The sequence below is a fragment of the Erpetoichthys calabaricus genome, chromosome 1 (assembly GCF_900747795.2).
Source record: "Erpetoichthys calabaricus chromosome 1, fErpCal1.3, whole genome shotgun sequence".
Lineage (NCBI taxonomy): Eukaryota > Metazoa > Chordata > Cladistia > Polypteriformes > Polypteridae > Erpetoichthys > Erpetoichthys calabaricus.
The window spans coordinates 145,887,334-145,913,838 of NC_041394.2; the positions used below are offsets into that span (position 1 = coordinate 145,887,334).

Sequence of the window (26,505 nt, forward strand, 5' to 3'; positions counted from 1 at the left end):
AGGAGTTTTGTCATGTGGCAGTAGACAGTGAGTCCCTGCTGGGTCCCCAAACCTCTCTTGATGTGCCTGTTTTCTTTTCTTACAAACGGTATATAACTTTACAGTACAAGGAAAAATGAAATTTAGGTTAACTGAGTTTAAATCAAGAACAATGGAAACATGATGGATGGCAGAGGAAAATACACCAAATGACAAAAAAAGGTCTTTTTCAAGTCATTTTATAAACTTTTCTAATACCTAACATAAATCACTAATAACTAAAGTTTTAAAATTATATGCAGTTTCTTACAATTGACATACTTACACTTTAGACGTAAATATGCAGAAATAATAAAGATTAAGAACAGCAAATATTTATGTATAAAATACTTATACTTTTCAGACCAACCTTCAAGAGCCAACATCCAGTATGTATCTCTCATACAAACCATCTTAGGGACTGATCATTCCCTTTTACAATAAGGAGTATCAGTAAAAACAGAAAATCAAACCTCGGAACTGGGCAATGATTTAGGATCACCTTAGAGCAAGTAAGCCCAGTTGTTGAGGTCTTTAGTCTTCATCATAGTGAAAAGATTAAAAGGCTAGCAGGGCACCACCTGCGGTCATGCTGTCTCTATATTCCGTTCTCACAAGATGTAATTGGTCTCAGGTTGAGTCTTGCCACTGTCCACATCTTTGGTGGATGCAGGGTGAAGCTTGTGCTTGGCGCTTGCAGCTCTCTGGGCAGTCATCACTCCAGCTCGATTTCCTGTAAAACACTGACAATTAGAAGCCTACCACCACCGCTAGAAATCTTTGCCTTTTGGCAGATATAAAGAACAGAAAGAAAAGCAGCAATTTCTATTACATGTTTACATTTAGGTCTAGGCACAAATTCTTATCCCAGTGGGAAACTTGCTTGCAGCAGGAATGTACAAATATAAAACATTGTTTTACCGGTACGTGAAATACATGAAGAGACGAGTATCCATTTTTAGTAGAACACACAAGAATAAACTGAAGATAAATTAAAACAGGGTAGCACGGTGGTGCAGTGGTAGCACTGCTGCCTCACAGTTAGGAGACCCGGGTTCACTTCCTGGGTCCTCCCTACGTGGAGTTTGCATGTTCTCCCCGTGTCTGCGTGGGTTTCCTCCCACAGTCCAAAGACATGCAGGTTAGGTGCACTGGCCATCCTAAATTGTACCTGGTGTGTGCTTGGTGTGGGGGCGCACCCTGCCCAGGGTTTGTTTCCTGCCTTGTGCTGGCTGGGATTGGCTCCAGTGGACCCCCGTGACCCTGTGTTCGGATATAGCGGGTTGGACGATGACTGACTGACTAAATTAAAACAGACAGCATTTGAGAAAATAGTAACACACTATGGAAGGAGACAATTCTTCTGATTACTTCTATTAGCTATAATCCTGCAATGCACTGGCGCCCTATCCAGATTGTTCCTACCTCGTGTCCTGTGCTAGCTGGGATAGGCAACATCCAATCCCAAACCCTGATCTGGATTAGACTGGTTAGAAAATGGCATAACATGACAGTAATCCTGTTGATTTACTGCCTGACAATATTACTATAAAAAAATCAAATCAAAGAGAATTAGATCTTTACATTGAAAATTTACTTGACTCCTTAGTTTGAACAGTTTAAGTTTGTGCCTTGTGATGGACAGGCAACTCATCCAGAGTGAGCTTCTGCCTTGTGCCCAGTGCAACCACAAAATGACCCCAAGCTCTCAACCACACTGAGCTGAATAAATTGAGTTCGAGAATGTACAGGGTCTACAAAAAGTATTCAGCTCCAACCCTATCACCACATAATGATTGTCACAACCTGGGATTTTGCTCAATTGGGCAAGGAATTTTTATTTGTAAATCTAATTTCAAAAAAAGTGTAAACCATTATAACATTTAAATTACAAAAATAGCAATTTATAAGAATTCATTCCCCCATTCAACACCTCTATACAGTAATCCCTCCTCCATCGCGGGGGTTGCGTTCCAGAGCCACCCGCGAAATAAGAAAATCCGCGAAGTAGAAACCATATGTTTATATGGTTATTTTTATATTGTCATGCTTGGGTCACAGATTTGCGCAGAAACACAGGAGGTTGTAGAGAGACAGGAACGTTATTCAAACACTGCAAACAAACATTTGTCTCTTTTTCAAAAGTTTAAACTGTGCTCCATGACAAGACAGAAATGACAGTTCAGTCTCACAATTAAAAGAATGCAAACATATCTTCCTCTTCAAAGGAATGCGCGTCAGAAGCAGATGTCAGAGAGATAGAGAAGAGCAAACAAATCAATAGGGCTGTTTGGCTTTTAAGTATGCGAAGCACCGCGGCACAAAGCTGTTGAAGGCGGCAGCTCACACCCCCTCCGTCAGGAGCAGAGAAATAGAGAGACAGAGAAAAACAAACAAGCACAAATCAATACGTGCCCTTCGAGCTTTTAAGTATGAGAAGCACCGTGCAGCATGTCACTTCACGAAGCAGCTGCACAGAAGGTAGCAACGTGAAGATAATCTTTCAGCATTTTTAGACGAGCATCCGTATCGTCTAGGTGTGCGAACAGCCCCCCTGCTCACACCCCCTACGTCAGGATCAGAGAAAGTCAGCGCAAGAGAGAGAGAGAGAAAAGTAAGCTGGGTAGCTTCTCAGCCATCTGCCAATAGCGTCCCTTGTATGAAATCAACTGGGCAAACCAACTGAGGAAGCATGTACCAGAAATTTAAAGACCCACTGTCCGCAGAAATCCACGAACCAGCAAAAAATCTGCGATATATATTTAAATATGCTTACATATAAAATCCGCGATAGAGTGAAGCCGCGAAAGGCGAAGCGCGATATAGCGAGGGATCACTGTATATCAGCTAGTACAGTAGTGTTTTTGAGAGTCTCTATTAATTTTGTACAACAATTTGTACATGTGATCATTCCTCCTTGTCAGGTTAGTTGGGGAATGGCAGTGGACAGCAAGTTTGAGGTTTCACCACAGATGTTCGATGGGGTTAAGGAATGCAACGCTCAAGAGCATCAGTTTATGTCATTTTAAGCCACTTAACTGTTGTATTGGCAATGTGCTTTGCGCCATTGTTCTACTGAAAGAAAAGCTCACTCTCCAGCTATGTATTCCAGCAGAGAGGAGCAGGTTGTCCTCTAGGATCTGTTTGTATTGTTCATCATTAATCTTCGCATTAATCCTGAGCAGACTACCAGTCTTTTATACATCCCCACAACATGGTACTGCTATTTTAGCCTCATCAGATCAGAACACATTCTGCCAAGAGATGTTTTATATTTTTTTATAGGCAAGGACACACTTTTTTTTTGCCAAAGCTTGTTCCTGGAAACTATTCCATAAAGGTCCTTTCTATGCAATGCCTTGAAGACTGTTGCACTGTGAGCCCCCTCTATTACTGCAGTCCCCGACTTCTGCAACTTAGTCAGAATGGCACTTGGAGTCGCTGTAATCGCTCTCTGACAAGTGCCATTCTTGTTCGGTGACTAAGTTTAGAAGGTGGCCTGACCAAGGCAATGTTGTTGTAGTTTCATATTTTTTCACTGCTATATGATGGACTGTACTGAGCTGTGAGGTATGTTCAGTACCTCTGGGATGGTCCACAGATCTGAACTTTCTATAATTATATCTCTGACTTGTTTTGAATGTTCTTTTGTCTTCATTTTGGTTTGTGGAAAATCTTTGTCATTGTGTTGAACCTCAGCAAGAGAGGGTGTGTTTATGCTCATAAATTAATTGAGAGCAGACGATCAACCCATTTATTCCACAGGTGGACACCATCAATAAACTGAGTGAATTGCTCTGGTAATTAATTGCACTTGAGCAGAGTTAGTCTTACGTTTACAAAGGATGTGAATAATGTTTACATCTCACCATTATGATTATTCCATCCATCCATCCATTATCCAACCCGCTATATCCCAACCACAGGGTCACGGGGGTCTGCTGGAGCCAATCTCAGCCAACACAGGGCACAAGGCAGGAAACAAACCCCGGGCAGGGCACCGGCCCACCGCAGGGCACCAGCCCACCGCAGGGCATCTGATTACTCCTTTTCCTCAAATTGTTGAAAGCTTTTCAGTTTGTAGTGTGCTCGGCTGGGACGCCTCCATGCTGGGAGGACTGGGGGAGCCAGCCTATCCAGAGCATTACCTCCCCTGGAGCGCTAGATGGCAGCCCCCCTGGGTTTCAGCGGTGCATAGGACTCCGGCAGGGCTTCATGGGAGTTGGAGTTTGGTGCAGCCCTGTTCGGATTCATTGGCACTGCCAGGGGGTGCTGTAGCTGCTGCTGAGCCCTACAGAGCAGCTCTTCCACCACACCAAGCACCTGGAGCACTTCCGGGTGTGTTATAAAAGGAGCCAGCAGCCACTACTCCAGAAGCCAAAGTTGGGAGGAGGGAGACAAAGCTTGCCGAGGAGGAGTGGAGGAGAAAGAGGAAAGAGAAAAGAAAGAAGAGAATTGTGTGCTGTGTGGTTTGGGACTGTGTTGAGCTTGTGGGAATGGGGAAGGAGTTGCTCAGAAGGTAAAAGAAAATAAAAACTCTTTGAACCCTTGTTCTACGCCTGTCTGTGTCAGGGCTGGCCTTTACCAGTGTCTTTTAATTTGACATAATTTACACTGTTTTGTAGATAAGCTGGAAAAATTCTTACTTTAATGCAATTTAAGAATAATTTAATTTTAGAATAGTTTTGGGGGCTGGATCCTTTTTCAAGGCATTGTATGTCATGTACAGTGGTGTGAAAAACTATTTGCCCCCTTCCTGATTTCTTATTCTTTTGCATGTTTGTCACACAAAATGTTTCTGATCATCAAACACATTTAATCATTAGTCAAATATAACACAAGTAAACACAAAATGCAGTTTGTAAATGGTGGTTTTTATTATTTAGGGAGAAAAAAAAATCCAAACCTACATGGCCCTGTGTGAAAAAGTAATTGCCCCCTGAACCTAATAACTGGTTGGGCCACCCTTAGCAGCAATAACTGCAATCAAGCGTTTGCGATAACTTGCAATGAGTCTATTACAGCGCTCTGGAGGAATTTTGGCCCACTCATCTTTGCAAAATTGTTGTAATTCAGCTTTATTTGAGGGTTTTCTAGCATGAACCGCCTTTTTAAGGTCATGCCATAGCATCTCAATTGGATTCAGGTCAGGACTTTGACTAGGCCACTCCAAAGTCTTCATTTTGTTTTTCTTCAGCCATTCAGAGGTGGATTTGCTGGTGTGTTTTGGGTCATTGTCCTGTTGCAGCACCCAAGATCGCTTCAGCTTGAGTTAACGAACAGATGGCCGGACATTCTCCTTCAGGATTTTTTGGTAGACAGTAGAATTCATGGTTCCATCTATCACAGCAAGCCTTCCAGGTCCTGAAGCAGCAAAACAACCCCAGACCATCACACTACCACCACCATATTTTACTGTTGGTATGATGTTCTTTTTCTGAAATGCTGTGTTCCTTTTACGCCAGATGTAACGGGACATTTGCCTTCCAAAAAGTTCAACTTTTGTCTCATCAGTCCACAAGGTATTTTCCCAAAAGTCTTGGCAATCATTGAGATGTTTCTTAGCAAAATTGAGACGAGCCCTAATGTTCTTTTTGCTTAACAGTGGTTTGCGTCTTGGAAATCTGCCATGCAGGCCGTTTTTGCCCAGTCTCTTTCTTATGGTGGAGTCGTGAACACTGACCTTAATTGAGGCAAGTGAGGCCTGCAGTTCTTTAGATGTTGTCCTGGGGTCTTTTGTGACCTCTCGGATGAGTCGTCTCTGCGCTCTTGGGGTAATTTTGGTCGGCCGGCTACTCCTGGGAAGGTTCACCACTGTTCCATGTTTTTGCCATTTGTGGATAATGGCTCTCACTGTGGTTTGCTGGAGTCCCAAAGCTTTAGAAATGGCTTTATAACCTTTACCAGACTGATAGATCTCAATTACTTCTGTTCTCATTTGTTCCTGAATTTCTTTGGATCTTGGCATGATGTCTAGCTTTTGAGGTGCTTTTGGTCTACTTCTCAGTGTCAGGCAGCTCCTATTTAAGTGATTTCTTGATTGAAACAGGTGTGGCAGTAATCAGGCCTGGGGGTGGCTACGGAAATTGAACTCAGGTGTGATACACCACAGTTAGGTTATTTTTTAACAAGGGGGCAATTACTTTTTCACACAGGGCCATGTAGGTTTGGATTTTTTTTTCTCCCTAAATAATAAAAACCACCATTTACAAACTGCATTTTGTGTTTACTTGTGTTATATTTGACTAATGGTTAAATGTGTTTGATGATCAGAAACATTTTGTGTGACAAACATGCAAAAGAATAAGAAATCAGGAAGGGGGCAAATAGTTTTTCACACCACTGTATATGAATGGTATTAAAGAAGGTCCTATTTAAAATTTTATAAAGAAATGAATCAACAAATACATCCATCCATCCACCCATTCATTTATGAGCTCATACATAGTAATTCTGGTACTTATTTTATAAATACATAGCACAAAGCAGTAAACAACCTTGAAGACCCACACAATGGACAAATTAAGAGCCACTCATTAAACCGCTCTGCACATCACTGGGATACAGAAGGAAACTGAAGAAACTCCACACAGACAGTAACTAGTCCAGAATTTGAACCCACTACCTGCAGATATAAGGCAGCAATGCCAATCAACCACTCCTCTGCCATGCATTTACAATAACTAAAAGTGATGCACTGATATTGTTTAAAAAGTTTATGCATGAGTGTGCCTTGTGATGGATCTTGTAATAGCTTTTTGGTACACACTCGCTGTACTTTGTGTACATTTAGTGTTTCCAGGAATTGCATTTACCTTAACATTGCTCCTCTCACTTTAAAACAAATTCATAGTGGACAAAAAAGTTTAAAAGTAAAATTTGAATTATCAAATAAAATACATTGAAATATGTATTTTGACTGTTATTGCTATTTTGGAACTTATATAGTGGTATAAGCTGCTACTGAATCAAATACAGTGTACATAGTGCAGAAAATTGCACAGTATAAAAATGTTAGATTTTCAAAAGTCACAGTTATTCCATGATAGTTTAAATTGACTCAACTAAGATTTCAACTCATAAAGTGAATGCAAAAAATGAAACAGAGGGTTCAGTGAGCACAGAGTTTTTATAACGCCTTGCTCAAATGGCAGGTTTTCTACTGTTCTACAGTGTTTTACACTTGAACGTGGTGTATTTTAAAAAAAGCGTAGATACAACAGGCACTGCTAAAAATGTGTGTTCTATCTTGCAATCTTCAAGGAGGTTGTCAAGTACTGACTCATTAGTAGATTAAAGACACGGAAAGTGCTTATGAATTGTTTTGAGGGAAAAGGACCAGAAGACGATCGACAATTGAAGAATCAAAATCAAAGCTAACTAGCAAAAAACAGACTTTGCATCCATTGATAACAGAAAGTGTGAACGTAGCAATATTCACACATAATAAATCTTTAATTATCTTATGTACCTTCTAAATTGTTATGTGTTGCCTTTAGAGAGTGCATTTCTGCTAAGTGAACAGAAACATCCGTTGAATGTGATTAAGTGTGACTGACTCAATGTTCAAATTCATGATATGCAGTACATGCTTGGCTCATGAAATGGCTTTTAGGAAAAGGATTTTATTTAGCCTGTGTTGCTTAGGTTGATGTGTCAGTTGGTAAATGACAGTTTTGTAACTTTACCTTCTTCAAATAACTCTTATTGCAGTAATCTGATTTCTTTAGCATTGCTTCAGTTTTTTTATCTCCTCATTACATTATTTCTTTTGTAGGAGCCAGAAGACAGCGGCTGTGATGATTGGACTTCAGAATCTTCCTTGCGCACACCTCGTAGCTACAGCAGATCAATGCTTACAGTGACAGTGTGGTACTGGTATGTTTGTAGTTAAGACAACACAGTATGCTCAAAGTTTCATTTTTGGAGTTTTTTAACTTATTTTAAAAAGAAAAAATGAAACATATGCATCTTCCTAACCTGAGAAAAACAATCAGACTGACATTGATAAATCTAAAATGTTTTCTCTCTTTAGAGGCAGAAACTTACTGGACAAGCATGTCTGGGCTCCTTTAATGTTGTATAATAATTATGGAATTTAGGAAAAAGACAAAGAAGAAAAAAGAGTTCAATGACCACACTAATCATATGGCTATAACTACAGATTCCATGTGATCAGTATGGCAGAACTAATTGACAGGAATGTTGAGTTAGTGTAGACGACACAGTGTTTAAAGATTTATGTATCTTAATCAACCCCAAATGTTTGGGAAAGACGCCAGACTTGTAAGAGACAGACTCTGACTCCCTTTTGTTGCAGTATCTTCTAGGTCCTCTTTTTTATAGTGGAATTTGTTTGGCTCCACACAGGTACCATGCACAACAGAGGAGCACTGACAGCTGCTAGCAAGTAGCCAGAGGAGGTTAATTGCTTTCAAATATTTTGGTTAGGATTGCACCTTGTAGAGTTTTCTGTTAGTCAGGCTTGAAAACATCTTACGTTATGGTGAATGTAAATGGAAAAAAATCAAAATCAAAAAGCCACTTCAGCTTTACTATGTGGAAAGTAATTTTCTGACTTGGGATGCACTGCCAAGCTCAGCAAATGAGGCAAATTCATTTTACTACTGTTATCATCAGCAAACATCTCCTCCTAATTAGAAGCTTGGTGAGTCAAAAAAGAAAAGCTCAAAAGGAAGGCTGTTATGTGACTTCAGGAAACTTGGCAGAGGCCTTTAAAGCAGAGGGAAAAATACACAGTAAAAACCCATGAAAATTCATAAGCATTACAGGACTAAAATAATATCCTTAAAACTTGATTACTATAAGCTCTATAAAAATACTCTTCATACTAAGGACCTATTAGTTTAGTCAAAGGCCCAGTCGGATCAGTTTCACTCTTCCAAGAACTCAGCTGCGGACGAATGTGCTCCCAGTCAGCCTTAGTGGGCTAATAGGTTTTTAAAGAGGCTTAACCACCTCTGTGGCACAGTCACTTTCTTGACAGCAACAACTCACTTTTCAAGTAAAAAGAAAAATCAACACCTGCTTCTTTCATGTGTCTGTAGATGCTAATCACGTTTTGTTTCATTCACTGTATACTTTCATACTGTCTTAGACTAAACGTTGCTATGAATTAAAATTTCAATATCAAAGGATCAAGAAGATTTTAAAATAGAGATACTTTTAAAAGTGATAAAGTTGTTGCTATTTTTCTACTTTGTCAAATTCAAAGCTGGTCCCCAGACCATGTCTGTGCAAAGGAGTGGTGAAAAATAGATTTTCAAATTAGAGGTGAAACAAACAAACAAAAAAAATATGTACTAAAATTACTCAATGCAAATTGCCTCTCCAAATTAAATAAATTGATAACACCTCAGACATAATAGAATATATTTTCAAACTTGCGCAGTCTAATTCATGGTTGCTAAGGGATCAGGGGATATCCTTGTAACAATGGCCGCATGCAAGGTAAACAGCCTTGGATGTGTTCAAAATGTAGTGGGATCTCCAAATAACCAAATGTGTATGTCCTTAAGATGTAAAATAAAATTTAGACACCTTGAATATCTAAATCTCTCAAATCCACCTGTATTAGGCCCATTTACTGTGTGTATACACCTGCGCCTGTGTGGATTTTCCTCTTACTGCCCTCACTGACTGAGTTGCTAAAGCGCTATATAAATGTAATGAATTATTATTATTATTATTTCTTTATTGCATCAAGTTTAAAGCTGGTTCCTGGACCACTTCTGTACTTAGGGTTGGTAAACTGCATCTTGCTTTTGAAATGCAGTCTGTTATTTTTTACCATGCTGTCATTGCAGGTTCCAATGATGCTTTAGTACAGTGGTTCTCAAACTGGGGGGCGCGAAGTAACAAAAATGGGGGCACGAAGATGTGAAAAAAAGAAAACAAGAATCGAAAATATGAAAAATACATCTATTGAAACCAAAACAAATTAACTTAAACTACATTCTGATACTAGAAAAATAAATATAGAGTTAGATAAATGTCGATAAAAGTTAAGTAGGTATAATAAAATACGCACCTATGATATATCATTAATTACAAAAGAACAAATTGGTATTAGTGGGATCCTTTCAAAAAAACCTTAGTGGGGCGCAATTAAAACTGTTATGAAAACTCGGGTCGCAAATACTTAAAGGTTGAGAAACGCTGATTTAGCAGTTGTCAGTTTTGCAACCAATCACAAATGTTTTTCTGCTATACTTTGTGGCGGAGGGCTGGAGCCTTTGCCTGACCAGGATGTCTATACAGGTGCTGGTCATAAAATTAGAATATCATGACAAAGTTGATTTATTTCAGTAATTCCATTCAAAAAGTGAAACTTGTATATTAGATTCATTCATTACACACAGACTGATGTATTTCAAATGTTTATTTCTTTTAATGTTGATGATTATAACTGACAACTAATGAAAGTCCCAAATTCAGTATCTCGGAAAATTAGAATATCAATTAAGACCAATGCAAAAAAAGGATTTTTAGAAATGTTGGCCAACTGAAAGGTATGAACATGAAAAGTATGAGCATGTACAGCACTCAATATTTAGTTGGGGCTCCTTTGGCCTGGATTACTGCAACAATGTGGCGTGGCATGGAGTCGATCAGTCTGTGGCACTGCTCAGGTGTTATGAGAGCCCATGTTGCTCTGATAGTGGCCTTCAGCTCTTCTGAATTGTTGGGACTGGCGTATTGCATCTTCCTCTTCACAATACCCCATAGATTTTCTATGGGGTTAAGGTCAGGCAAGTTTGCTGGGCAATCAAAAACAGGGATACCATGGTCCTTAAACCAGGTACTGGTAGCTTTGGCACTGTGTGCAGGTGCCAGGTCCTGTTGGAAAATGAAATCTGCATCTCCATAAAGTTCGTCAGCAGCAGGAAGCATGAAGTGCTCTAAAACTTCCTGGTAGACGGCTGCGTTGACCTTGGACCTCAGAAAACAAAATGAACCAACACTAGCAGATGACATAGCACCCCAAACCATCACTGACTGTGGAAACTTTACACTGGACCTCACACAACGTGTATTCTGTGCCTCTCCTCTCTTCCTCCAGACTCTGGGACCTTGATTTCCAAAGGAAATGCAAAATTTACTTTCAAAAGAGAACATAACTTTGGACCACTCAGCAGCAGTCCAAAGGCGAGACGCTTCTGACGCTGTCTCTTGTTCAAGAGTGGCTTGACACAAGGAATGCGACAGCTGAAACCCATGTCTTGCATACGTCTGTGCGTGGTGGTTCTTGAAGCACTGACTCCAGCTGCAGTCCACTCTTTGTGAATCTCCCCCACATTTTTGAATGGGTTTTGTTTCACAATCCTCTCCAGGGTGCGGTTAACCCTATTGCTTGTACACTTTTTTCTACCACATCTTGTCCTTCCCTTCGCCTCTCTATTAATGTGCTTGGACACAGAGCTCTGTGAACAGCCAGCCTCTTTAGCAATGACCTTTTGTGTCTTGCCCTCCTTGTGCAAGGTGTCAATGGTCGTCTTTTGGACAACTGTCAAGTCAGCAGTCTTCCCCATGATTGTGTAGCCTACAGAACTAGACTGAGAGACCATTTAAAGGCTTTTGCAGGTGTTTTGAGTTAATTAGCTGATTAGAGTGTGGCACCAGGTGTCTTCAATATTGAACCTTTTCACAATATTCTAATTTTCCGAATTTGGGACTTTCATTAGTTGTCAGTTATAATCATCAACATTAAAAGAAATAAACATTTGAAATACACCAGTCTGTGTGTAATGAATGAATCTAATATACAAGTTTCACTTTTTGAATGGAATTACTGAAATAAATCAACTTTGTCATGATATTCTAATTTTATGACCAGCACCTGTATAGTGGAAGAGCATAGTGGGGTCATTGCCTCCCCTGTATCACTAGATGGCAGCTCTCCTGAGTTGCAGTGGTGTCTCGGACTCCTACAGGGCTTCATGGGATATTGGGTTCTACGGGTGCTGCCACGGGGTGCTACAGGAACGGCTGAGCCCTTTGTTGCAGAACTTACGCCACATCCAGAAGTGCTGCCAGAAGAAGATCACCGGACACCTGGAACACTTCTGGGTTCTCTATAAAAGAAGCCAGCCACCACTACTAAGGCAACCAGAGTCGGGAGGGAGAGGACAAAGCTTACTGGAGAAAGAGTGGAGGCAAAGAAGAGAGAGAGAGAGAGTGAGAGAAGAAGAAAAAGAAGAAACATACTGTGCGTGATTGTACTGCATTGGGGCTTGACTGTAATGTGCTGCAATGGGGAGTGACAGAAAGCGCTTCCCTACATGACTAAAAGCATGTCTTGTGCTGGAGCTTGTGTCCAGGTGTCTGCTTGTGTCGTTTTTGGATGGCTGGAGTGCTCCCGTCAGGTCACAACTTTTAACTTGTCAAGTGTAGTGGAATCAGGATGATGGATGACAAAGTAACAAAAATCTGTTTGCTGTGCTTTGTGCCTTGTCATGCTTAGCATGACACTTTGCTACTTATAAATGTTCTGCACTACCACCCTTTACAAAATTTTTATTCAACATATATTATAAACATATGTGCTTACTTTATTTGTGACTGCCTAATTCTTATACTTGCAACTTGGTGTTATGCATGAAAGGGAAGAAAAGTAATTTATAAAAAGGAAATATTTACACAGAAGAATTATGTTATAACAGATCCATGTCTCCATTTTCTTTTACATTTCACTACAATCTTGAGCCTGTACAGTTTGAGCATATACTGTAGATATCATATTTTCTTCTCCCAGAACAACCTCATTTTATCTAATCTTGTTCCTCCTCTTAAATTCATTTCTTAAAAGTATTTAAGCTTAACAGATTTTGGCAGATCTTCTCTGACAACAGGAATCCTTAAAACACTTTTAACTTTTGTAATAGCCAAATGCTTTGTATGGAACTTCAGCTCAAGGAATTCTCATCAAATCTAACATCAGCCTCTTCTGTTCATGTACATTCTCTCTGTTGATTTAGTCCAAATTGAGCTCCTGCCACATATTATATTTATTTGCTGTAAGAGGCTGCATGATGTTACACCCTTAAAAATAACTGATGACATCTTTAAAACCAAATCAAGCACAAAATGTACTTTTAAGTATACATACTGTATGAAAGACAGGAATTTTAGCATCTGCGCCCTTTCCAGAAGGTCTGGCTTCACAAAGCTCTTAAGCGAAGTGTAATAAGTGCACTCTACATAGATTATGCCTGGAGTATTGTAAATCCAATGTGTTCACACTTCTTAGATGTGTTTTAGGATGAAAATAATGCTTTGCTTCTGCATTTGCCTCATTGGAATTAACAGATTTACAGTAAGTAGTCAGTCAAAAAGACTTACTTCATGGATTTATCTTTCCTTCACAACTGTTACATCTCCTGTACTGTTATATTCCAATTATGGACTTCTTAGCAGTGTAGCAGTACTGATTAAACCTGGGCCACATTCGGAGATGTCCATTTGGCTTATTTATTTTAGAAGAAGGTTAGGCCTTCACCAAGCCTGGGCCAGCTCACATACTCAGAGACAAGGAGCAATCCAGGTAAACAACCAAAACTGTGCATTGAACAACAAATAACAATTTAAACAATATACAACTATACACACAACACTGATTACATTTCAAAATTAAAAGAGATATCCAAATCCAAAACTCACCCAGTTAATTGAGATGTGGCCTAGTTCAATATCACAACAAAGAGTGGTTGAACAGTTGTCAAGTCTGGTTTAAGCATATGTATAGCTGAGTAAATGGTATAATGCCAAGATGAACAATTCTCCCAGAACAATAGTAAACCTGGCCTTTTGGGTTATTACTGATTGTCGGGCATGACACCTAATTCCACTGGAAGCAAAACAGACAACAACAAACACTACAAAGAATAACATAACATAATATTATATTATATATTATATAACATAATATTCCAGGTAACAAAAATGTATTGTTAATCTAAAAAATGATAATGACACTGCATCTTCAACATGTTACAATTTTAAGTGAGGGGACAGTAAGGAGGACTGTCAGTCTCAAAAATTATGAGAAAAAAAAAGCTTAATCAGTTTAATCCAACTTGATAAAAGAGGGCAAGTGTCTGTGTGTTTGTTGGTTTGCTTTGTCTCTGTCATTCCAACAGATGGCACATTACAAACATTAACACTGCTTTGACAAAGCCCATACCAAAATATATATTGCTATTCCAACAGATAGTGCATCAAACATTGGTAGTAATGCATTTTAAAACTATACATTTTTGTGATGTGCCATCTATTGGAATAACAAATGCAATTAATTTTATTACTAAATACATTACAAAATACATTCCAACTTATGTTGCACTGCAAACATTAACCATTTACTATTTACAAGTGATCTTTTACTTGAACAACAGAATTAATAATTAAAGTCCATTCAAAAGAGGTTAAGCAATATAAATACAGTAAGGCAATGGTCAAGCAACAGAAAAGCTAAGACACAAAAAATACAATGAAGAAAAGGCCAAGCAATATACTGTATACCCTATATTATAGAAACTACAATAATGAGAAAATGGCCAAAACAAGTTCCAAAGAAAATGAAAATAAACATCAACAACAGGTAAAGCTAAGGCCGGGGTGGAGCCCTGGTTTAAAAGCATGATACCAAAGTGTCCTGCACTCCCCTGCACTTATCTGTTGCACTCAGATGTAGTGAAACTATATTTTTTGGCTTTTAGATTTAATTTTTGCTATTGTTATTCTTATAATTTGGTGGTGACATTATTGTGTTTCTATTTTATGGTATTGTTTTTGTGCCGTGGTGTTTTGTTTTAGGTTGGGTGCAGCCATGTTGTTTCCAGTAACACCATCTATTGGCTATCACATGATAGTAATGTACATCTGACATCATAACACGCAGGTTTAAAGGTAGGAAACGTCTAGGAGTCTGTGTCCATGTTTTGTATTTTTATAATTCTAAAACTCCTTTTGATGGTGTAAGTGGATGCAAAAAGGCCCTCCTGGGAAGACTTTTATAGTAGGACCTCTTGTTATGTTCCCTAAACTATGATTTCTGTATTTGGCATTACCGCCTTTGGTGATCATTTTGCTGATTGACATTCTAGTATCTCCATATCTCTGCCTGTCACCTGTTTCTTGGCAAAGAATCCAACTGTCCCTTTTCTATTTTATCATCTGGATGTGCCATCTTAACATTACACTATCTGATCCAGAATATCACTAATTGTAGTAAAAAAAAAAAAAGATATTTAAGTTAGTGACAGTCCTGGAAGTACTGTCTGATAGTGAAATGGAATTGCCACAACATTATGTAACATTTTCCATTAAAATGACCAACAACAGAGTATGGCTTTCTAGAACAAGTACTAAACTTTAAGCTGCACCAATCCAACCGGTATTTTATTTCTCAGGTTGATAACGCAGAAGACGTGATTTTGTGGATCAACTGTCCACTTAGTTTTGAGTTACTGAATATCTGTTCAAAGACTTTAACTGTTGATTTTGCTTCATTCTTATAATCTGATTTCATCCTCAGCATTGTTTTCTTTAGAAATTCCTGTTAATATGTGAAAAACAGGTGTTCCTACCAACCCCATCTCCTTTATGTGTATTATTATTGATCAGTGTTCATTCTAAGCATCCATTCCTTTAGATAAACTTATTTTCCATTACATTTGCTGTTTTCATTTTCAGTTACCATTTAAAAACCTTAGCACATTGCATTATGTTTAATAAAATCAACCAATCATATATTCATTTCCTAAACAAAAGTAGACCTTCATCAGTTGAAATGATCAAATTTATAAAGTGTCTCACTAGGCTGTCCATGTCAAATTCATTTTGATATTATCTGTTCACTTTGCATGTTATAAAAATTAAATTACAGATTTTTAGAATCACTTTTGGTCTGAGAAATTCAAGCACACCATCAGAAGATTCTCAGCCTTCACTCTGCCTGAGTACATTTGCAATATAGATGTTATGCACATTTGAAAATGTGAGATTTGATTAGTGTTCATTTGGGGACTTCTCAGTCAAAAGTTATAATGTTAAAAACACGAACTCCCCAATAACAGGGTAGTCTGAAACTATCCACCCATTATCCATTAATTTTCCAACCCGCTGAATCCGAACACAGGGTCACGGGAGTCTGCTGGAGCCAATCCCAGGGTGCAAGGCAGGAAACAAACCCTGGGCAGGGTGCCAGCCCTTCGCAGGGCACACACAAACACACAAGCACAATTTAGAATCGCCAATGCACCTAACCTGCATGTCTTTGGACTGTGGGAGGAAACCGGAGCACCTGGAGGAAACCCACACAGATACGGGGAGAACATGCAAACTCCACGCAAGGAGGAGCTGGGAAGTAAACCCGGTAACAGTGCTACCCACTGCGCCACCGTGCCGCCCTAGTCTGAAACTACTGAAATGAAAATATGGGGTGGAATACTCTAATTCCAGTACCTTCTTCTCCAAGAATATTCTCTTTTCCTGTTTACTTTCCTAAAAGGAAGCCTAGTTCTGCAGCTAAACGGTTTTACATAATTGGTTCCTGATAAGGTATGCATTCTTGAGTTTTATAGTCAGTTGAGCAAAAGATTTGAGCTGTAATGTATTACTTTTATTATTTCCTTTTTGCCTTTTTTATTGTTATTTTGTTTCTAACAGGATTTAAGATGGATGCAGCATGCAACATCACAGTGGCTATTTACCCTATAAAAATAGTTCAGAGACATGGCAGTGTTGCCAGCAATTCTGTTTCCTGTTAGAAAAGCTACTCCATTCCATTGATGTGTTTTTCCATCATATGTGTTTGTCCAACTGTCTCAACTTGTTTTTAAAATTCATGTGTATTACACCTATTTCTGTATTATTTTGCATCTTGTTTTATGATCTGCATTAATCGGTGCTTTAACAGTACTGTAGTATTTCTTTTGAGCTCATCAATGTGAATTTCCCATTGGGATTAATAAAGTATCTATCTATCTATCTATCTATCTATCTATCTATCTATCTATCTATCTATCTATCTATCTATCTATCTATCTATCTATCTATCTATCTATCTATCTATCTATCTATCTATCTATCTATCTATCTATCAGAAGCTAGTTGGTTCAGGCAGCTATTAACTTTACTTTTTGTGAGCAAAGCAATGCTGTGTAGGATTTACAAGGAGGCCTTCATTTAGCTCCCTCCTCATCCTAGTTCTTAGGGTTCAGTGGCACCTTTTAAGCCTATGAAAAATGTATTGTGCCTACTGAGTTGTTGATGTTGGATGACTGAAGGTACTGAAGCAACTTCATACTTATTAGCCTTATTATAATAATGATACTGCGGTGGGCTGGTGCCCTGCCTGGGGTTTGTTTCCTGCCTTGCACGCTGTGTTGGCTGGGATTGGCTCCAGCAGACCCCCGTGACCCTGTAGTTAGGATATAGCGGGCTGGATAATGGATGAATGAATGGATAATAATGATAACAAAAACTCATTTCAAGAATAACAAAAAAAAACTTAAGAGTTCCATAATATTCTTCCATAATATGATGTGTTTTGTGTATATAATTGAAATAAATAACCCTCCCACCTAGACGTTAGTCACCTGCGTCAAGCAAAACCAGATAGTTCTTATGAGTGATGGAGAAGGTCAACAAGGTTTGGAAAACAAGGAGAGATAGCCATTATGTGCCACTCTGTGGACATAAATACACTTCACATGAAACGTGAATAAATGATAATTTCCATAAGGCACAGCCATATATTTTACTTCATTTAAATAGAGCTGGGAACCATACCCTGATTTTCTGCAAAAAAAAAAGGTTGTCTCCATGTTTAAAAGTGTCAAAAAGACAATTTCTGAATCATTTCCAAATTCCTCAGTTTAGCCACCAGGTAAAAAATGCTGACACCAATGTTAATTGACCAGGTTAATTTAAACCGTGTTAAGCCAAAAGCTCACTGGATTACTGTAAATGAGATCTTAAATTCCCGATTGCATATTGAAAACGATGTGCCTTTTCACTCATCCAACTTTTATTTCTCTACTAAATGAATTAGAAAAAAATGTACACAAAAACTCTCCTTCCTTTAACCTGGTGTCACACATGTTTGATGTTATTCTTTATGAAGTTGAAGGAATGTTCTTTGTTAACTTAATTAGCAACAACACAGGAAAAAAAGCTAGCAGCCATGGTGTATGCACAGAAAGACATTTCATCAGAAATAGAAGAAAACATTGGAAATGCAGTAGGCTGGACTGCACAACTAATTAGTGAATACTGACCTTTCATTTTACACCGCTGGCAGAGAATAAAACCCAATGAAACATTTCACAGTGTAAGCCCTCTTTAAATCAAGCCAGATATTAAAACAACAGAGCACCTACCTGGGTTGAATCATGGCTGAACTGTGTACTCTATTGATTTTGAATACTGTGAGTGTTCACGAACTGTACATAATTAAAAGACAGATGTCGACAATGCACAGCTTAATAGTATGCTCCATCACACTTTCTTCTGCTTTTAAAATGACAAAAATTTCATTTTGGCATTGTTTTCTTGTAGGTTTACATATTGGGCTTGCATTAAAAGGCAACTTTACAGATCACAGCATGTACAGAAAGAAGATAATCATTCTCAAGCTTTAATGTCATTGAAACTAGAACCTAAAACAAATGAAGAAACACACTATCTATGGGACGTGAAATTAAAGAAATTCTTTGTTGGCCTTCTTTCATCAAAACTGTTCCAAGGTTCTAAGGTTTTTATGTAATGGAGACATCGAGATGCATTTTATTTTTAGACTGTTCCATTAAAAACATGAACTGTACTGCACTAATGTACTGTATATGCTAGTGTTAACATTGTATTATATCCAATCCAGGAGATTCTGTACTCTGGGCATTGGTGATGAAATAAAACAATTCATTTTAAATATGTTCAAATCAAGATATTATTGATATCCAAAAAAACACTCAGCAAACCAACAGCACACTCCATTTTACATACAGATGTAACCATTAACTAAAGAAAAGCCATGTTCATCTACTGCAAAAAATCATCATTTATCATCACATGTGTAAATGTATTTTTAGCCTTATGGAGATATTAAAGGAGACATGGGAGAAGGAAGTGCCTGTGGCAACACAGCTTAACCATCTGTCTCTTTTACTTAAAACCATTACGACTATGACCCAGAAGAAGCTGTCTGAATCCACTTTCATGCTGCCTCTGTCCTCACCTTTTCTGCTCATTTACTCAAAAGATAAAGACAACAAGATCTGTCAATATTGACAAGAAGGCAAGATGACACACTGCAATTGTTGGACGTACTTTGTCTTTTCTTTGATTTCCAGTTGACTATTGAAAGTAATTGGGTTTGTAAAAAAAGTTAATCATATCCAATGTCAAACTATTTTTTTTACCTTATGCCATATATCTTGCTTCTCTTTCTGAGTTTTCTGGTGATATAAATCAAGTGATGCTTGGATGCATGGCAATTTAACAGACCTATTTGCCTGATTTCTGTTGTGTTACTAGGTCCACTTTTAATATATTGGTTGTGGGTCAAAAATTCTGAATCAAAATGTACACTTTACACCTATCTGTTGTAAGCCTGTTGACTGTGCACATTTGCTGTGATACTTTGCTGTTTACAAAATAGACACTGATCAAATGAAAAATGTAACCTAAACAAGCATGACTCTCCTCCAATGTTATTAGTTGCTACTGATTCTAACTTCCTCCAAGTGAAGCAGTGCATGTTTATCTGTATTTTGCCTCACAGTAAGGAGACCTGGGTTCGCTTCCCGAGTCCTCCCTGCGTGGAGTTTGCATGTTCTCCCCGTGTCTGTGTGGGTTTCCTCCGGGTGCTCCGGTTTCCTCCCACAGTCCAAAGACATGCAGGTTAGCTGCATTGGCGATTCTAAATTATCCCTAGTGTGTGGGTGCATGTGCCCTGCGGTGGGCTGGCACCCTGCTGGGGGTTTGTTCCTGCCTTGCGCCCTGTGCTGGCTGGGATTGGCTCCAGTGGACCCCCGTGACCCTGTGTTCGGATATAGCGGGTTGGACGATGACTGACTGACTAAATTAAAACAGACAGCATTTGAGAAAATGGTAACACATTATGGAAGGAGACAATATTCTTCTGATTACTTCTATTAGCTGTTTCACAATAATCCTGCAATGGACTGGCGCCTTATCCAGGGTTTGTTCCTACCTTGTGTCCTGTGCTAGCTGGGATAGGCAACATCCAATCCCAAACCCTGATCTGGATTAGACTGGTTAGAAAATGGCATAACATGACAGTAATCCTGTTGATTTACTGCCTGACAATATTACTATAAAAAAATCAAATCAAAGAGTATCAAATCTTTACATTGAAAATTTACTTGACTCTGTAGTTTAAACAGTTTGAGTTTGTGCCTTGTGATAGACAGGCAACTCATCCGGGGTGAGCTTCTGCCTTGTGCCCAGTGCAACCACAAAATGACCCCAAGCTCTCAACCACACTGAGCTGAATAAATTGGGTTTGAGAATGTACAGGGTCTACAAAAAGTATTCAGCTCCAACCCTATCACCACATAATGATTGTCACAACCTGGGATTTTGCATTGGCGATTCTAAATTGTCCCTAGTGTGTGCTTGGTGTGTGTGTGTGTGTGCGCTCTGTGGTAGGCTGGCGCCCTGCCCGGGGTTTGTTTCCTGCCTTGCGCCCTGTGTTGGCTGGGATTGGCTCCAGCAGACCCCCATGACCCTGTAGTTAGGATATAGTGGGTTGGATAATGGATGGAGGGATGGATGGTACTTAAGTGTGAAATATTTCCCTCTCCATCGTAGCATCAAAACCCAGGAGCAGTGCAGAAAACAAGCTATTATCCTTTGGATGTAAAGGAACACTTTTATATACTGCCATACACATTATATACAAATATATATCTCCACTCACCCCTTTTCATAACCTGCCCATTTCCTAGTGCATCCGACACAAGGCCCTGCAAAATGTTGCTGGATTCCCAATGATACACACTCATTTTCTTCCTATCTGTATGTTTACTAGAAATTCAGTTGGTCAATCCAGTTCATTTTCATAATGTGCTTATGCAGGGCAGGGTTGTGGGTCAACTGATGCCTATCCCATCAATCACTGGGGACAAGGCAACAACAACACATGGACAGGATGCCAGCCCATCACACTCATTTAAACATTCACACTACGGCCAAAATAGCAATGCCAGACTGTTGGAGGAAACTGGATTACTTCAAGGAAACCAAAGCGGAGAAAGGTAGAACATGTAAGATCTACACTGGGAGCACCTAGGATGTAAACCTTAATCTCCTTGTTATGAGCAAGCAATACCACCATTGCATCAATGTGGCACCCACAGTTGGTCAAGACAAAGTTCTTACATTTTTTAAATTAAATTATTAGGTTAACATCTGGTATTTTTAGTAAAAATAAAACTATTTGCATAACTATTTAGCCCCCATACATTAGTATTTGAATCAGCCATCATTTACTGCAATCATGGGTTAATATTTTTCAGTAGGTATCTACAGGTTTTACACGGAGGTTAGGAATGGTTTTCTTGCCCATTCCTCTTGACGTATGTCTTGTAGCTCATGGAGGTTCCTAGGACAGTGTTTGTGTCCTTCCATTTTCAAGCTATACTAATTTTCCTGCCCATTATTTAAAGAACAGCTTAACATGCACCACACACGTTCTGTTGTAAACCATTTGCAAAACTGGAAATTTCATAATGTACGAAAACATTAAACAAAAAGAAGAAATGTCCAATGAGAATGCCAGACCAAGTGCCTTGCTTTCAGAGAGTCACAGATAGAATATTCACAAAAATATACACAGTAGTTTAGTTTTAAAATAATTTTTAAACTACATTTCAAATTAAATTAACTCTCGGCAAGAATTTAACTTGTGGTAACAACTTTAATTTGTTGTGTTGTAAAATACACTGGATATACTGGATATCTGCATCTTGCAGATAGTGCATAACAAGGATGAGGCAAAACCAGCTGAAACAGAATTATAGTTTCAAGTTTGCCTAATGCCTTATTTAGTGTCCTCATTTCCTATCAAAGTCTTTAAACCTGAGAGCTGAATAAAACATTCCTGCTAGAGATTGCAGCAAGTACACAAACTTCAGGTTGAAAAAGTGTCTGCACTAAAGAGCATCTCTTGGAAAGTTTCAAATACACTACTAAGTGAATTGGACTAAAACGTACCTTTACTTTTTGTTTCGTTGAGATTGTTCTATGTATAATGTTAACATTTTTATTAAAAAAAGATATTATTTGTAATAACTATATGCTATGGATGCTTATGTATAAAAAATACAATATTCTGTATATGCATAGTATTTTATCCTCATAGTCTACCTGTTTCATCTGTCCTTAACAAGTATTTCTTGAGAAATTATCCATAACGAAGCAATATAGTGTTTATATGTCACTTTCATTTATTTGCGGCTCACCCAGTTGTCCTCTCAGAAGGTCTGACATAACTAAAGCCATAGTTAAGTGTTAAGGCACTGCAGACACTGTTACAATAGCTAGCTGTCCAAACCACAGAAGATCCCATTTACTTAAGTCACACAGATTACTTCTGTGTCTTTTCAATGTTGTGCTTGACAGACTGAGGCCTGCTCTGCATTTCAGTATCGTGTAAGTACAAACCTCAGTAGGTGCTAAATGTGGAAGGTGGGTCTTTGTTTTATGATTGCATTGATAAAAAGTGGTATCTGCCAGGCCATGCAGTGACAAAACAGCCGTGAAAGTGTTACACTGAGTGTAAAACAGCTACATTGGTTGAATTTACATTATCTGATTCAGCAATACATAATGTTAATTAAATGTAACAGATCAAAAAATAGATTAACATAGAGCAATATGCAGTATTTTTTTCACACATAATTATGCTCTCTCTATATAAATATAAAATTCAGATATTTCTCCCTTTCTCATTACACACACATATATATATATATAAATATATACGATGGGCGTTAAAAAATTTTCCGCACTTTTTTTTGACTCCATTTATTAAGAATTTCAAAAACAAATTACATCAGTTTTCTACATAGTCACATTTGTTTGCGATGCGATATTGTTCTTGCCGATCAACCACTGTTGGTTGTTGTTAACATGGGATTTCGGCACCTCCTGAATGTGTTGGAATCCAAGTACAACATTCTAAGTCATACCCACAGATGTCATCTTACCAAGGATTCACAGGTTTGTAAAAAAGCATGTCCTCAGCTTTGTGCATGACATAATTAGCTGTCAGCCCCGCCACTAACATTTGGAGCAGTGTAGTTTATCCCAGTGTCTGTCATCAGCTTAACTGCACAGGTGACAGATGAGAATTTCGCTCTCCAGTGTGTATCCACCGTAGGTATGCTGCATGCAAAACAGGGTTGAGGCTCCCATATATGCCAAGCCATAGCAGATGTATTTCTGGAAATGCTTGGCACATGGGCCATTCCAAAAATATGCTAAAAATCATTGATGATGCTGGAGTCCCAAGTTTTTTCTGTGTTGCTTACACACTGCAGCTGGCAGTAGCAGAGGATGTTTTTGCACAACAAAGCTGTAGCAATAAGGGATAAAATAGTTGGGCATTTTAAGCATTCTATCTTAGCGTACTCTTGCTTAGAGGACATTCAGGGTCGCCATTCTACTTGATCTAAGGTATGTCGTTTTAATAGGCCACGTGATGCACTACAGTTAAAAGCAGTATGTGTGGATGTGCCACTGTTTGCTTTTTCTACGTCACATGCTTTATTTTTTATGGAGAAACTAAACAGAATGTGCGAATATGAATTACTTTAAATTACAAAAATAATGAAATTCATTATTTAAACTACACTATGTATTTTTCACATATTTTATTAACTTGGAAATGTTTCATTACCTTCTAAGCTTTTCGTATTGGACACAATAAACACCAGTTTTCACTTTGCGTTTTAATCAATGAAATGAAACTCTAAAGGTCACTTAATAGACATACTGATTTTGTCAGACCATATTATAAGTAAATGTGTTTTTTATAGACATGAACAGTATCTGTTTTGTGATAGAACATGTCGGAATACAATCCGTGTTGTGCTTCATCATTGTTTCATAATGTGAAGCATCATTGATGTAGAGTTTTGTTATTTACTTTAACACTGCAAACAAGCACTAAACATAAAACTTAAATATTGGTTTTATTGGTATGTATGTCTGCATCAGTATTGATGACTCTGCATTCAAATTGATTATTTTACTGGAGCAATGCCATTTTTGCTTTTGTCTAAAAAGATTGCATATTTCAATTCCCAATTCATTATTTTAATGTTCTGTAAACTCATTATTAAATATTTGTTCAAAAGAATATATCTTATTCTCACCTGTAGATAGATAGATAGATAGATAGATAGATAGATAGATAGATAGATAGATAGATAGATAGATAGATAGATAGATATTCTTTTGAAAGAATTTATATCCTGAACATGACTATGTAAATAAATTTGAAAAATGTATTAATTATTTCTCTAGGGTGGCTTTAAAAATTTTTTTAATTAATATAATTTCTTAAAAAAACATATGTAGCATTTTGAAACAATCTCTTCAATTACTTACATTAAATGTCTTTAAGAATCAAAAATTTTCAAGTGACTATACATAAAACTGGTATGCGTATCATCAGAAAAAAATGTTTCCTGTTATAGATATAAGGATCAGTTCTTTTCAAGTATCAATAAAGCCTAGAAGACCAAAGAGATGGTGTTGCTGGAGCTACAGGAATTATGTGGCCTAGAGGCAGCTGGACAGGATTATACAGCACCACCTGCCAAAGTCACTAGAAGGACCAGCTGAGTAGTAGTTTGATGTGTATTTTTAATGAGATCATAGACGAACAAACAGCGACATCAATACTGGTCAGTACTGGTTCCTCACTTTGTCTCAAATGTCAAGGAAATACCTTTCTGCCTCATGCAGTAGTGTAGAGAGTGAGAGATTATTTAATGTACTGTCATATTGTTAATGAAACGAGAACAAGCTTACAGTTGAACATACAGAAATGCTTTTGTTCATCCAAAGGAATCTAACAATTACTTTCCCAAAAGAGTCATAGACCTATTCAATGGCAGGTATTCCCCAATGTCTTTTGACCTTTATACTTTTATGCCTCTCAGCTACAGCAGTTACCTTAAAAAATGGGATACCAGTAAAAGAAACGTTCTTGTTATGTTTAGCCAAATTCCTGTTAACACTGTGTGGTACAATTACATCCCATGTTGAAAGACTTGGAACAATGTTGTTTTTAAAAATGGTGTTGTAGTCTAATCTATGCAATGCACTCTACTTTTACTTGTTTTGTTCAATTGTAAATTATTTTATACCTGCTTACTTCTAGGTGACAAGCAGCCACTCTTCACTGACTTGCATATTGGTTGACCGGTGTGTAATATGGTGTTGTACTAGCTTTTCTTTTTCGCATTTCTTCATAGGTTACACTCATGCTGTGTAAGAGGGTGAACCCAGTAGATGTGGTGATGTTTTCTCTGCCTACGTCACCGTATCAGGAGTATTTTTAACACAAGGCAGTCAAGGCTCAAGTCTAATAAAGACAACTGATTCAAATTCTGATTCATCCAATGAAGGATGAATTTCAAATCCCACAGGTTAAAAACACTCTGGACTGCCTGATAACTGCCCTCCACAGGAAAACACACAAAACTACAATCTGTGCTGCAGATTGGCATTTCCTAGAGTCAAACGAACGTGAATGTAATGTCATACTGAAGTCAATTAAGCGCCACTACAAAATTAAACTTAAACGCTTAGGTCGCTCAGAGCGCATTCATTTAACCAAGATCTGAACACCAGTGTGGACAAGGCCTAAAGTTTTGAGCACAGTGGCCTCAATAATTCTGAAATCGAAGAAGTTTGGAACCACCATGAAATTTCCTAGAGCTAGTTGTCTGGCCAAACTGAGTAAGCAGCAATCCAATGGTCATTCTAACAAAGCTTCCAGAAGTCCCCTACTGAGATGGAAGAACTTGTCGGAAGGACAACCATTTCAACAGCACTCCATCAATCAGACATTTACGGTACAATGGCTAACACCCACTTTGAGTTTGCCAAATTGCATTTAAAGGACTCTGAGAGTATAAGGGAAAAAATTATTTGGTTTGTTGAGACAAAATCTAACTCTTTGGGCAGTACTCCAAGCACTATGTCTGTTGAAGACCAGGAACTGCACATCATCTGCCTAATAACATCATTATGGTGAAGCATGGTGATGGCAGCATCATCCAATAGGGTGTTGATTCACATCAGCAGGGAAAAGGAGACTTGTCAGAATCAAGGGTAGGATTAATGCAAATTCAGAGAGGTACTTGAACAAAACCTGCTTTAGAGTACATGCGAACAAGTGTTTCAGCATGACAGTGACCCAAAGCA

General features: G+C 38.3%; 1 protein-coding gene across 1 annotated transcript in view; it reads right to left on the bottom strand.

The window, feature by feature from the left end:
* Positions 1 to 202: 202 nt before the first annotated feature.
* wif1 (wnt inhibitory factor 1) overlaps positions 203 to 26,505 on the bottom strand; it is a 106,172-nt gene continuing 79,869 nt past the window's right edge. Inside the window, exon 9 of the mRNA XM_028806979.2 lies at positions 203 to 751. Within this exon, the coding sequence (XP_028662812.1) occupies positions 630 to 751 (122 nt within the window). The 3' untranslated portion in view covers positions 203 to 629. The remainder of the gene's footprint in view (positions 752 to 26,505) is intronic.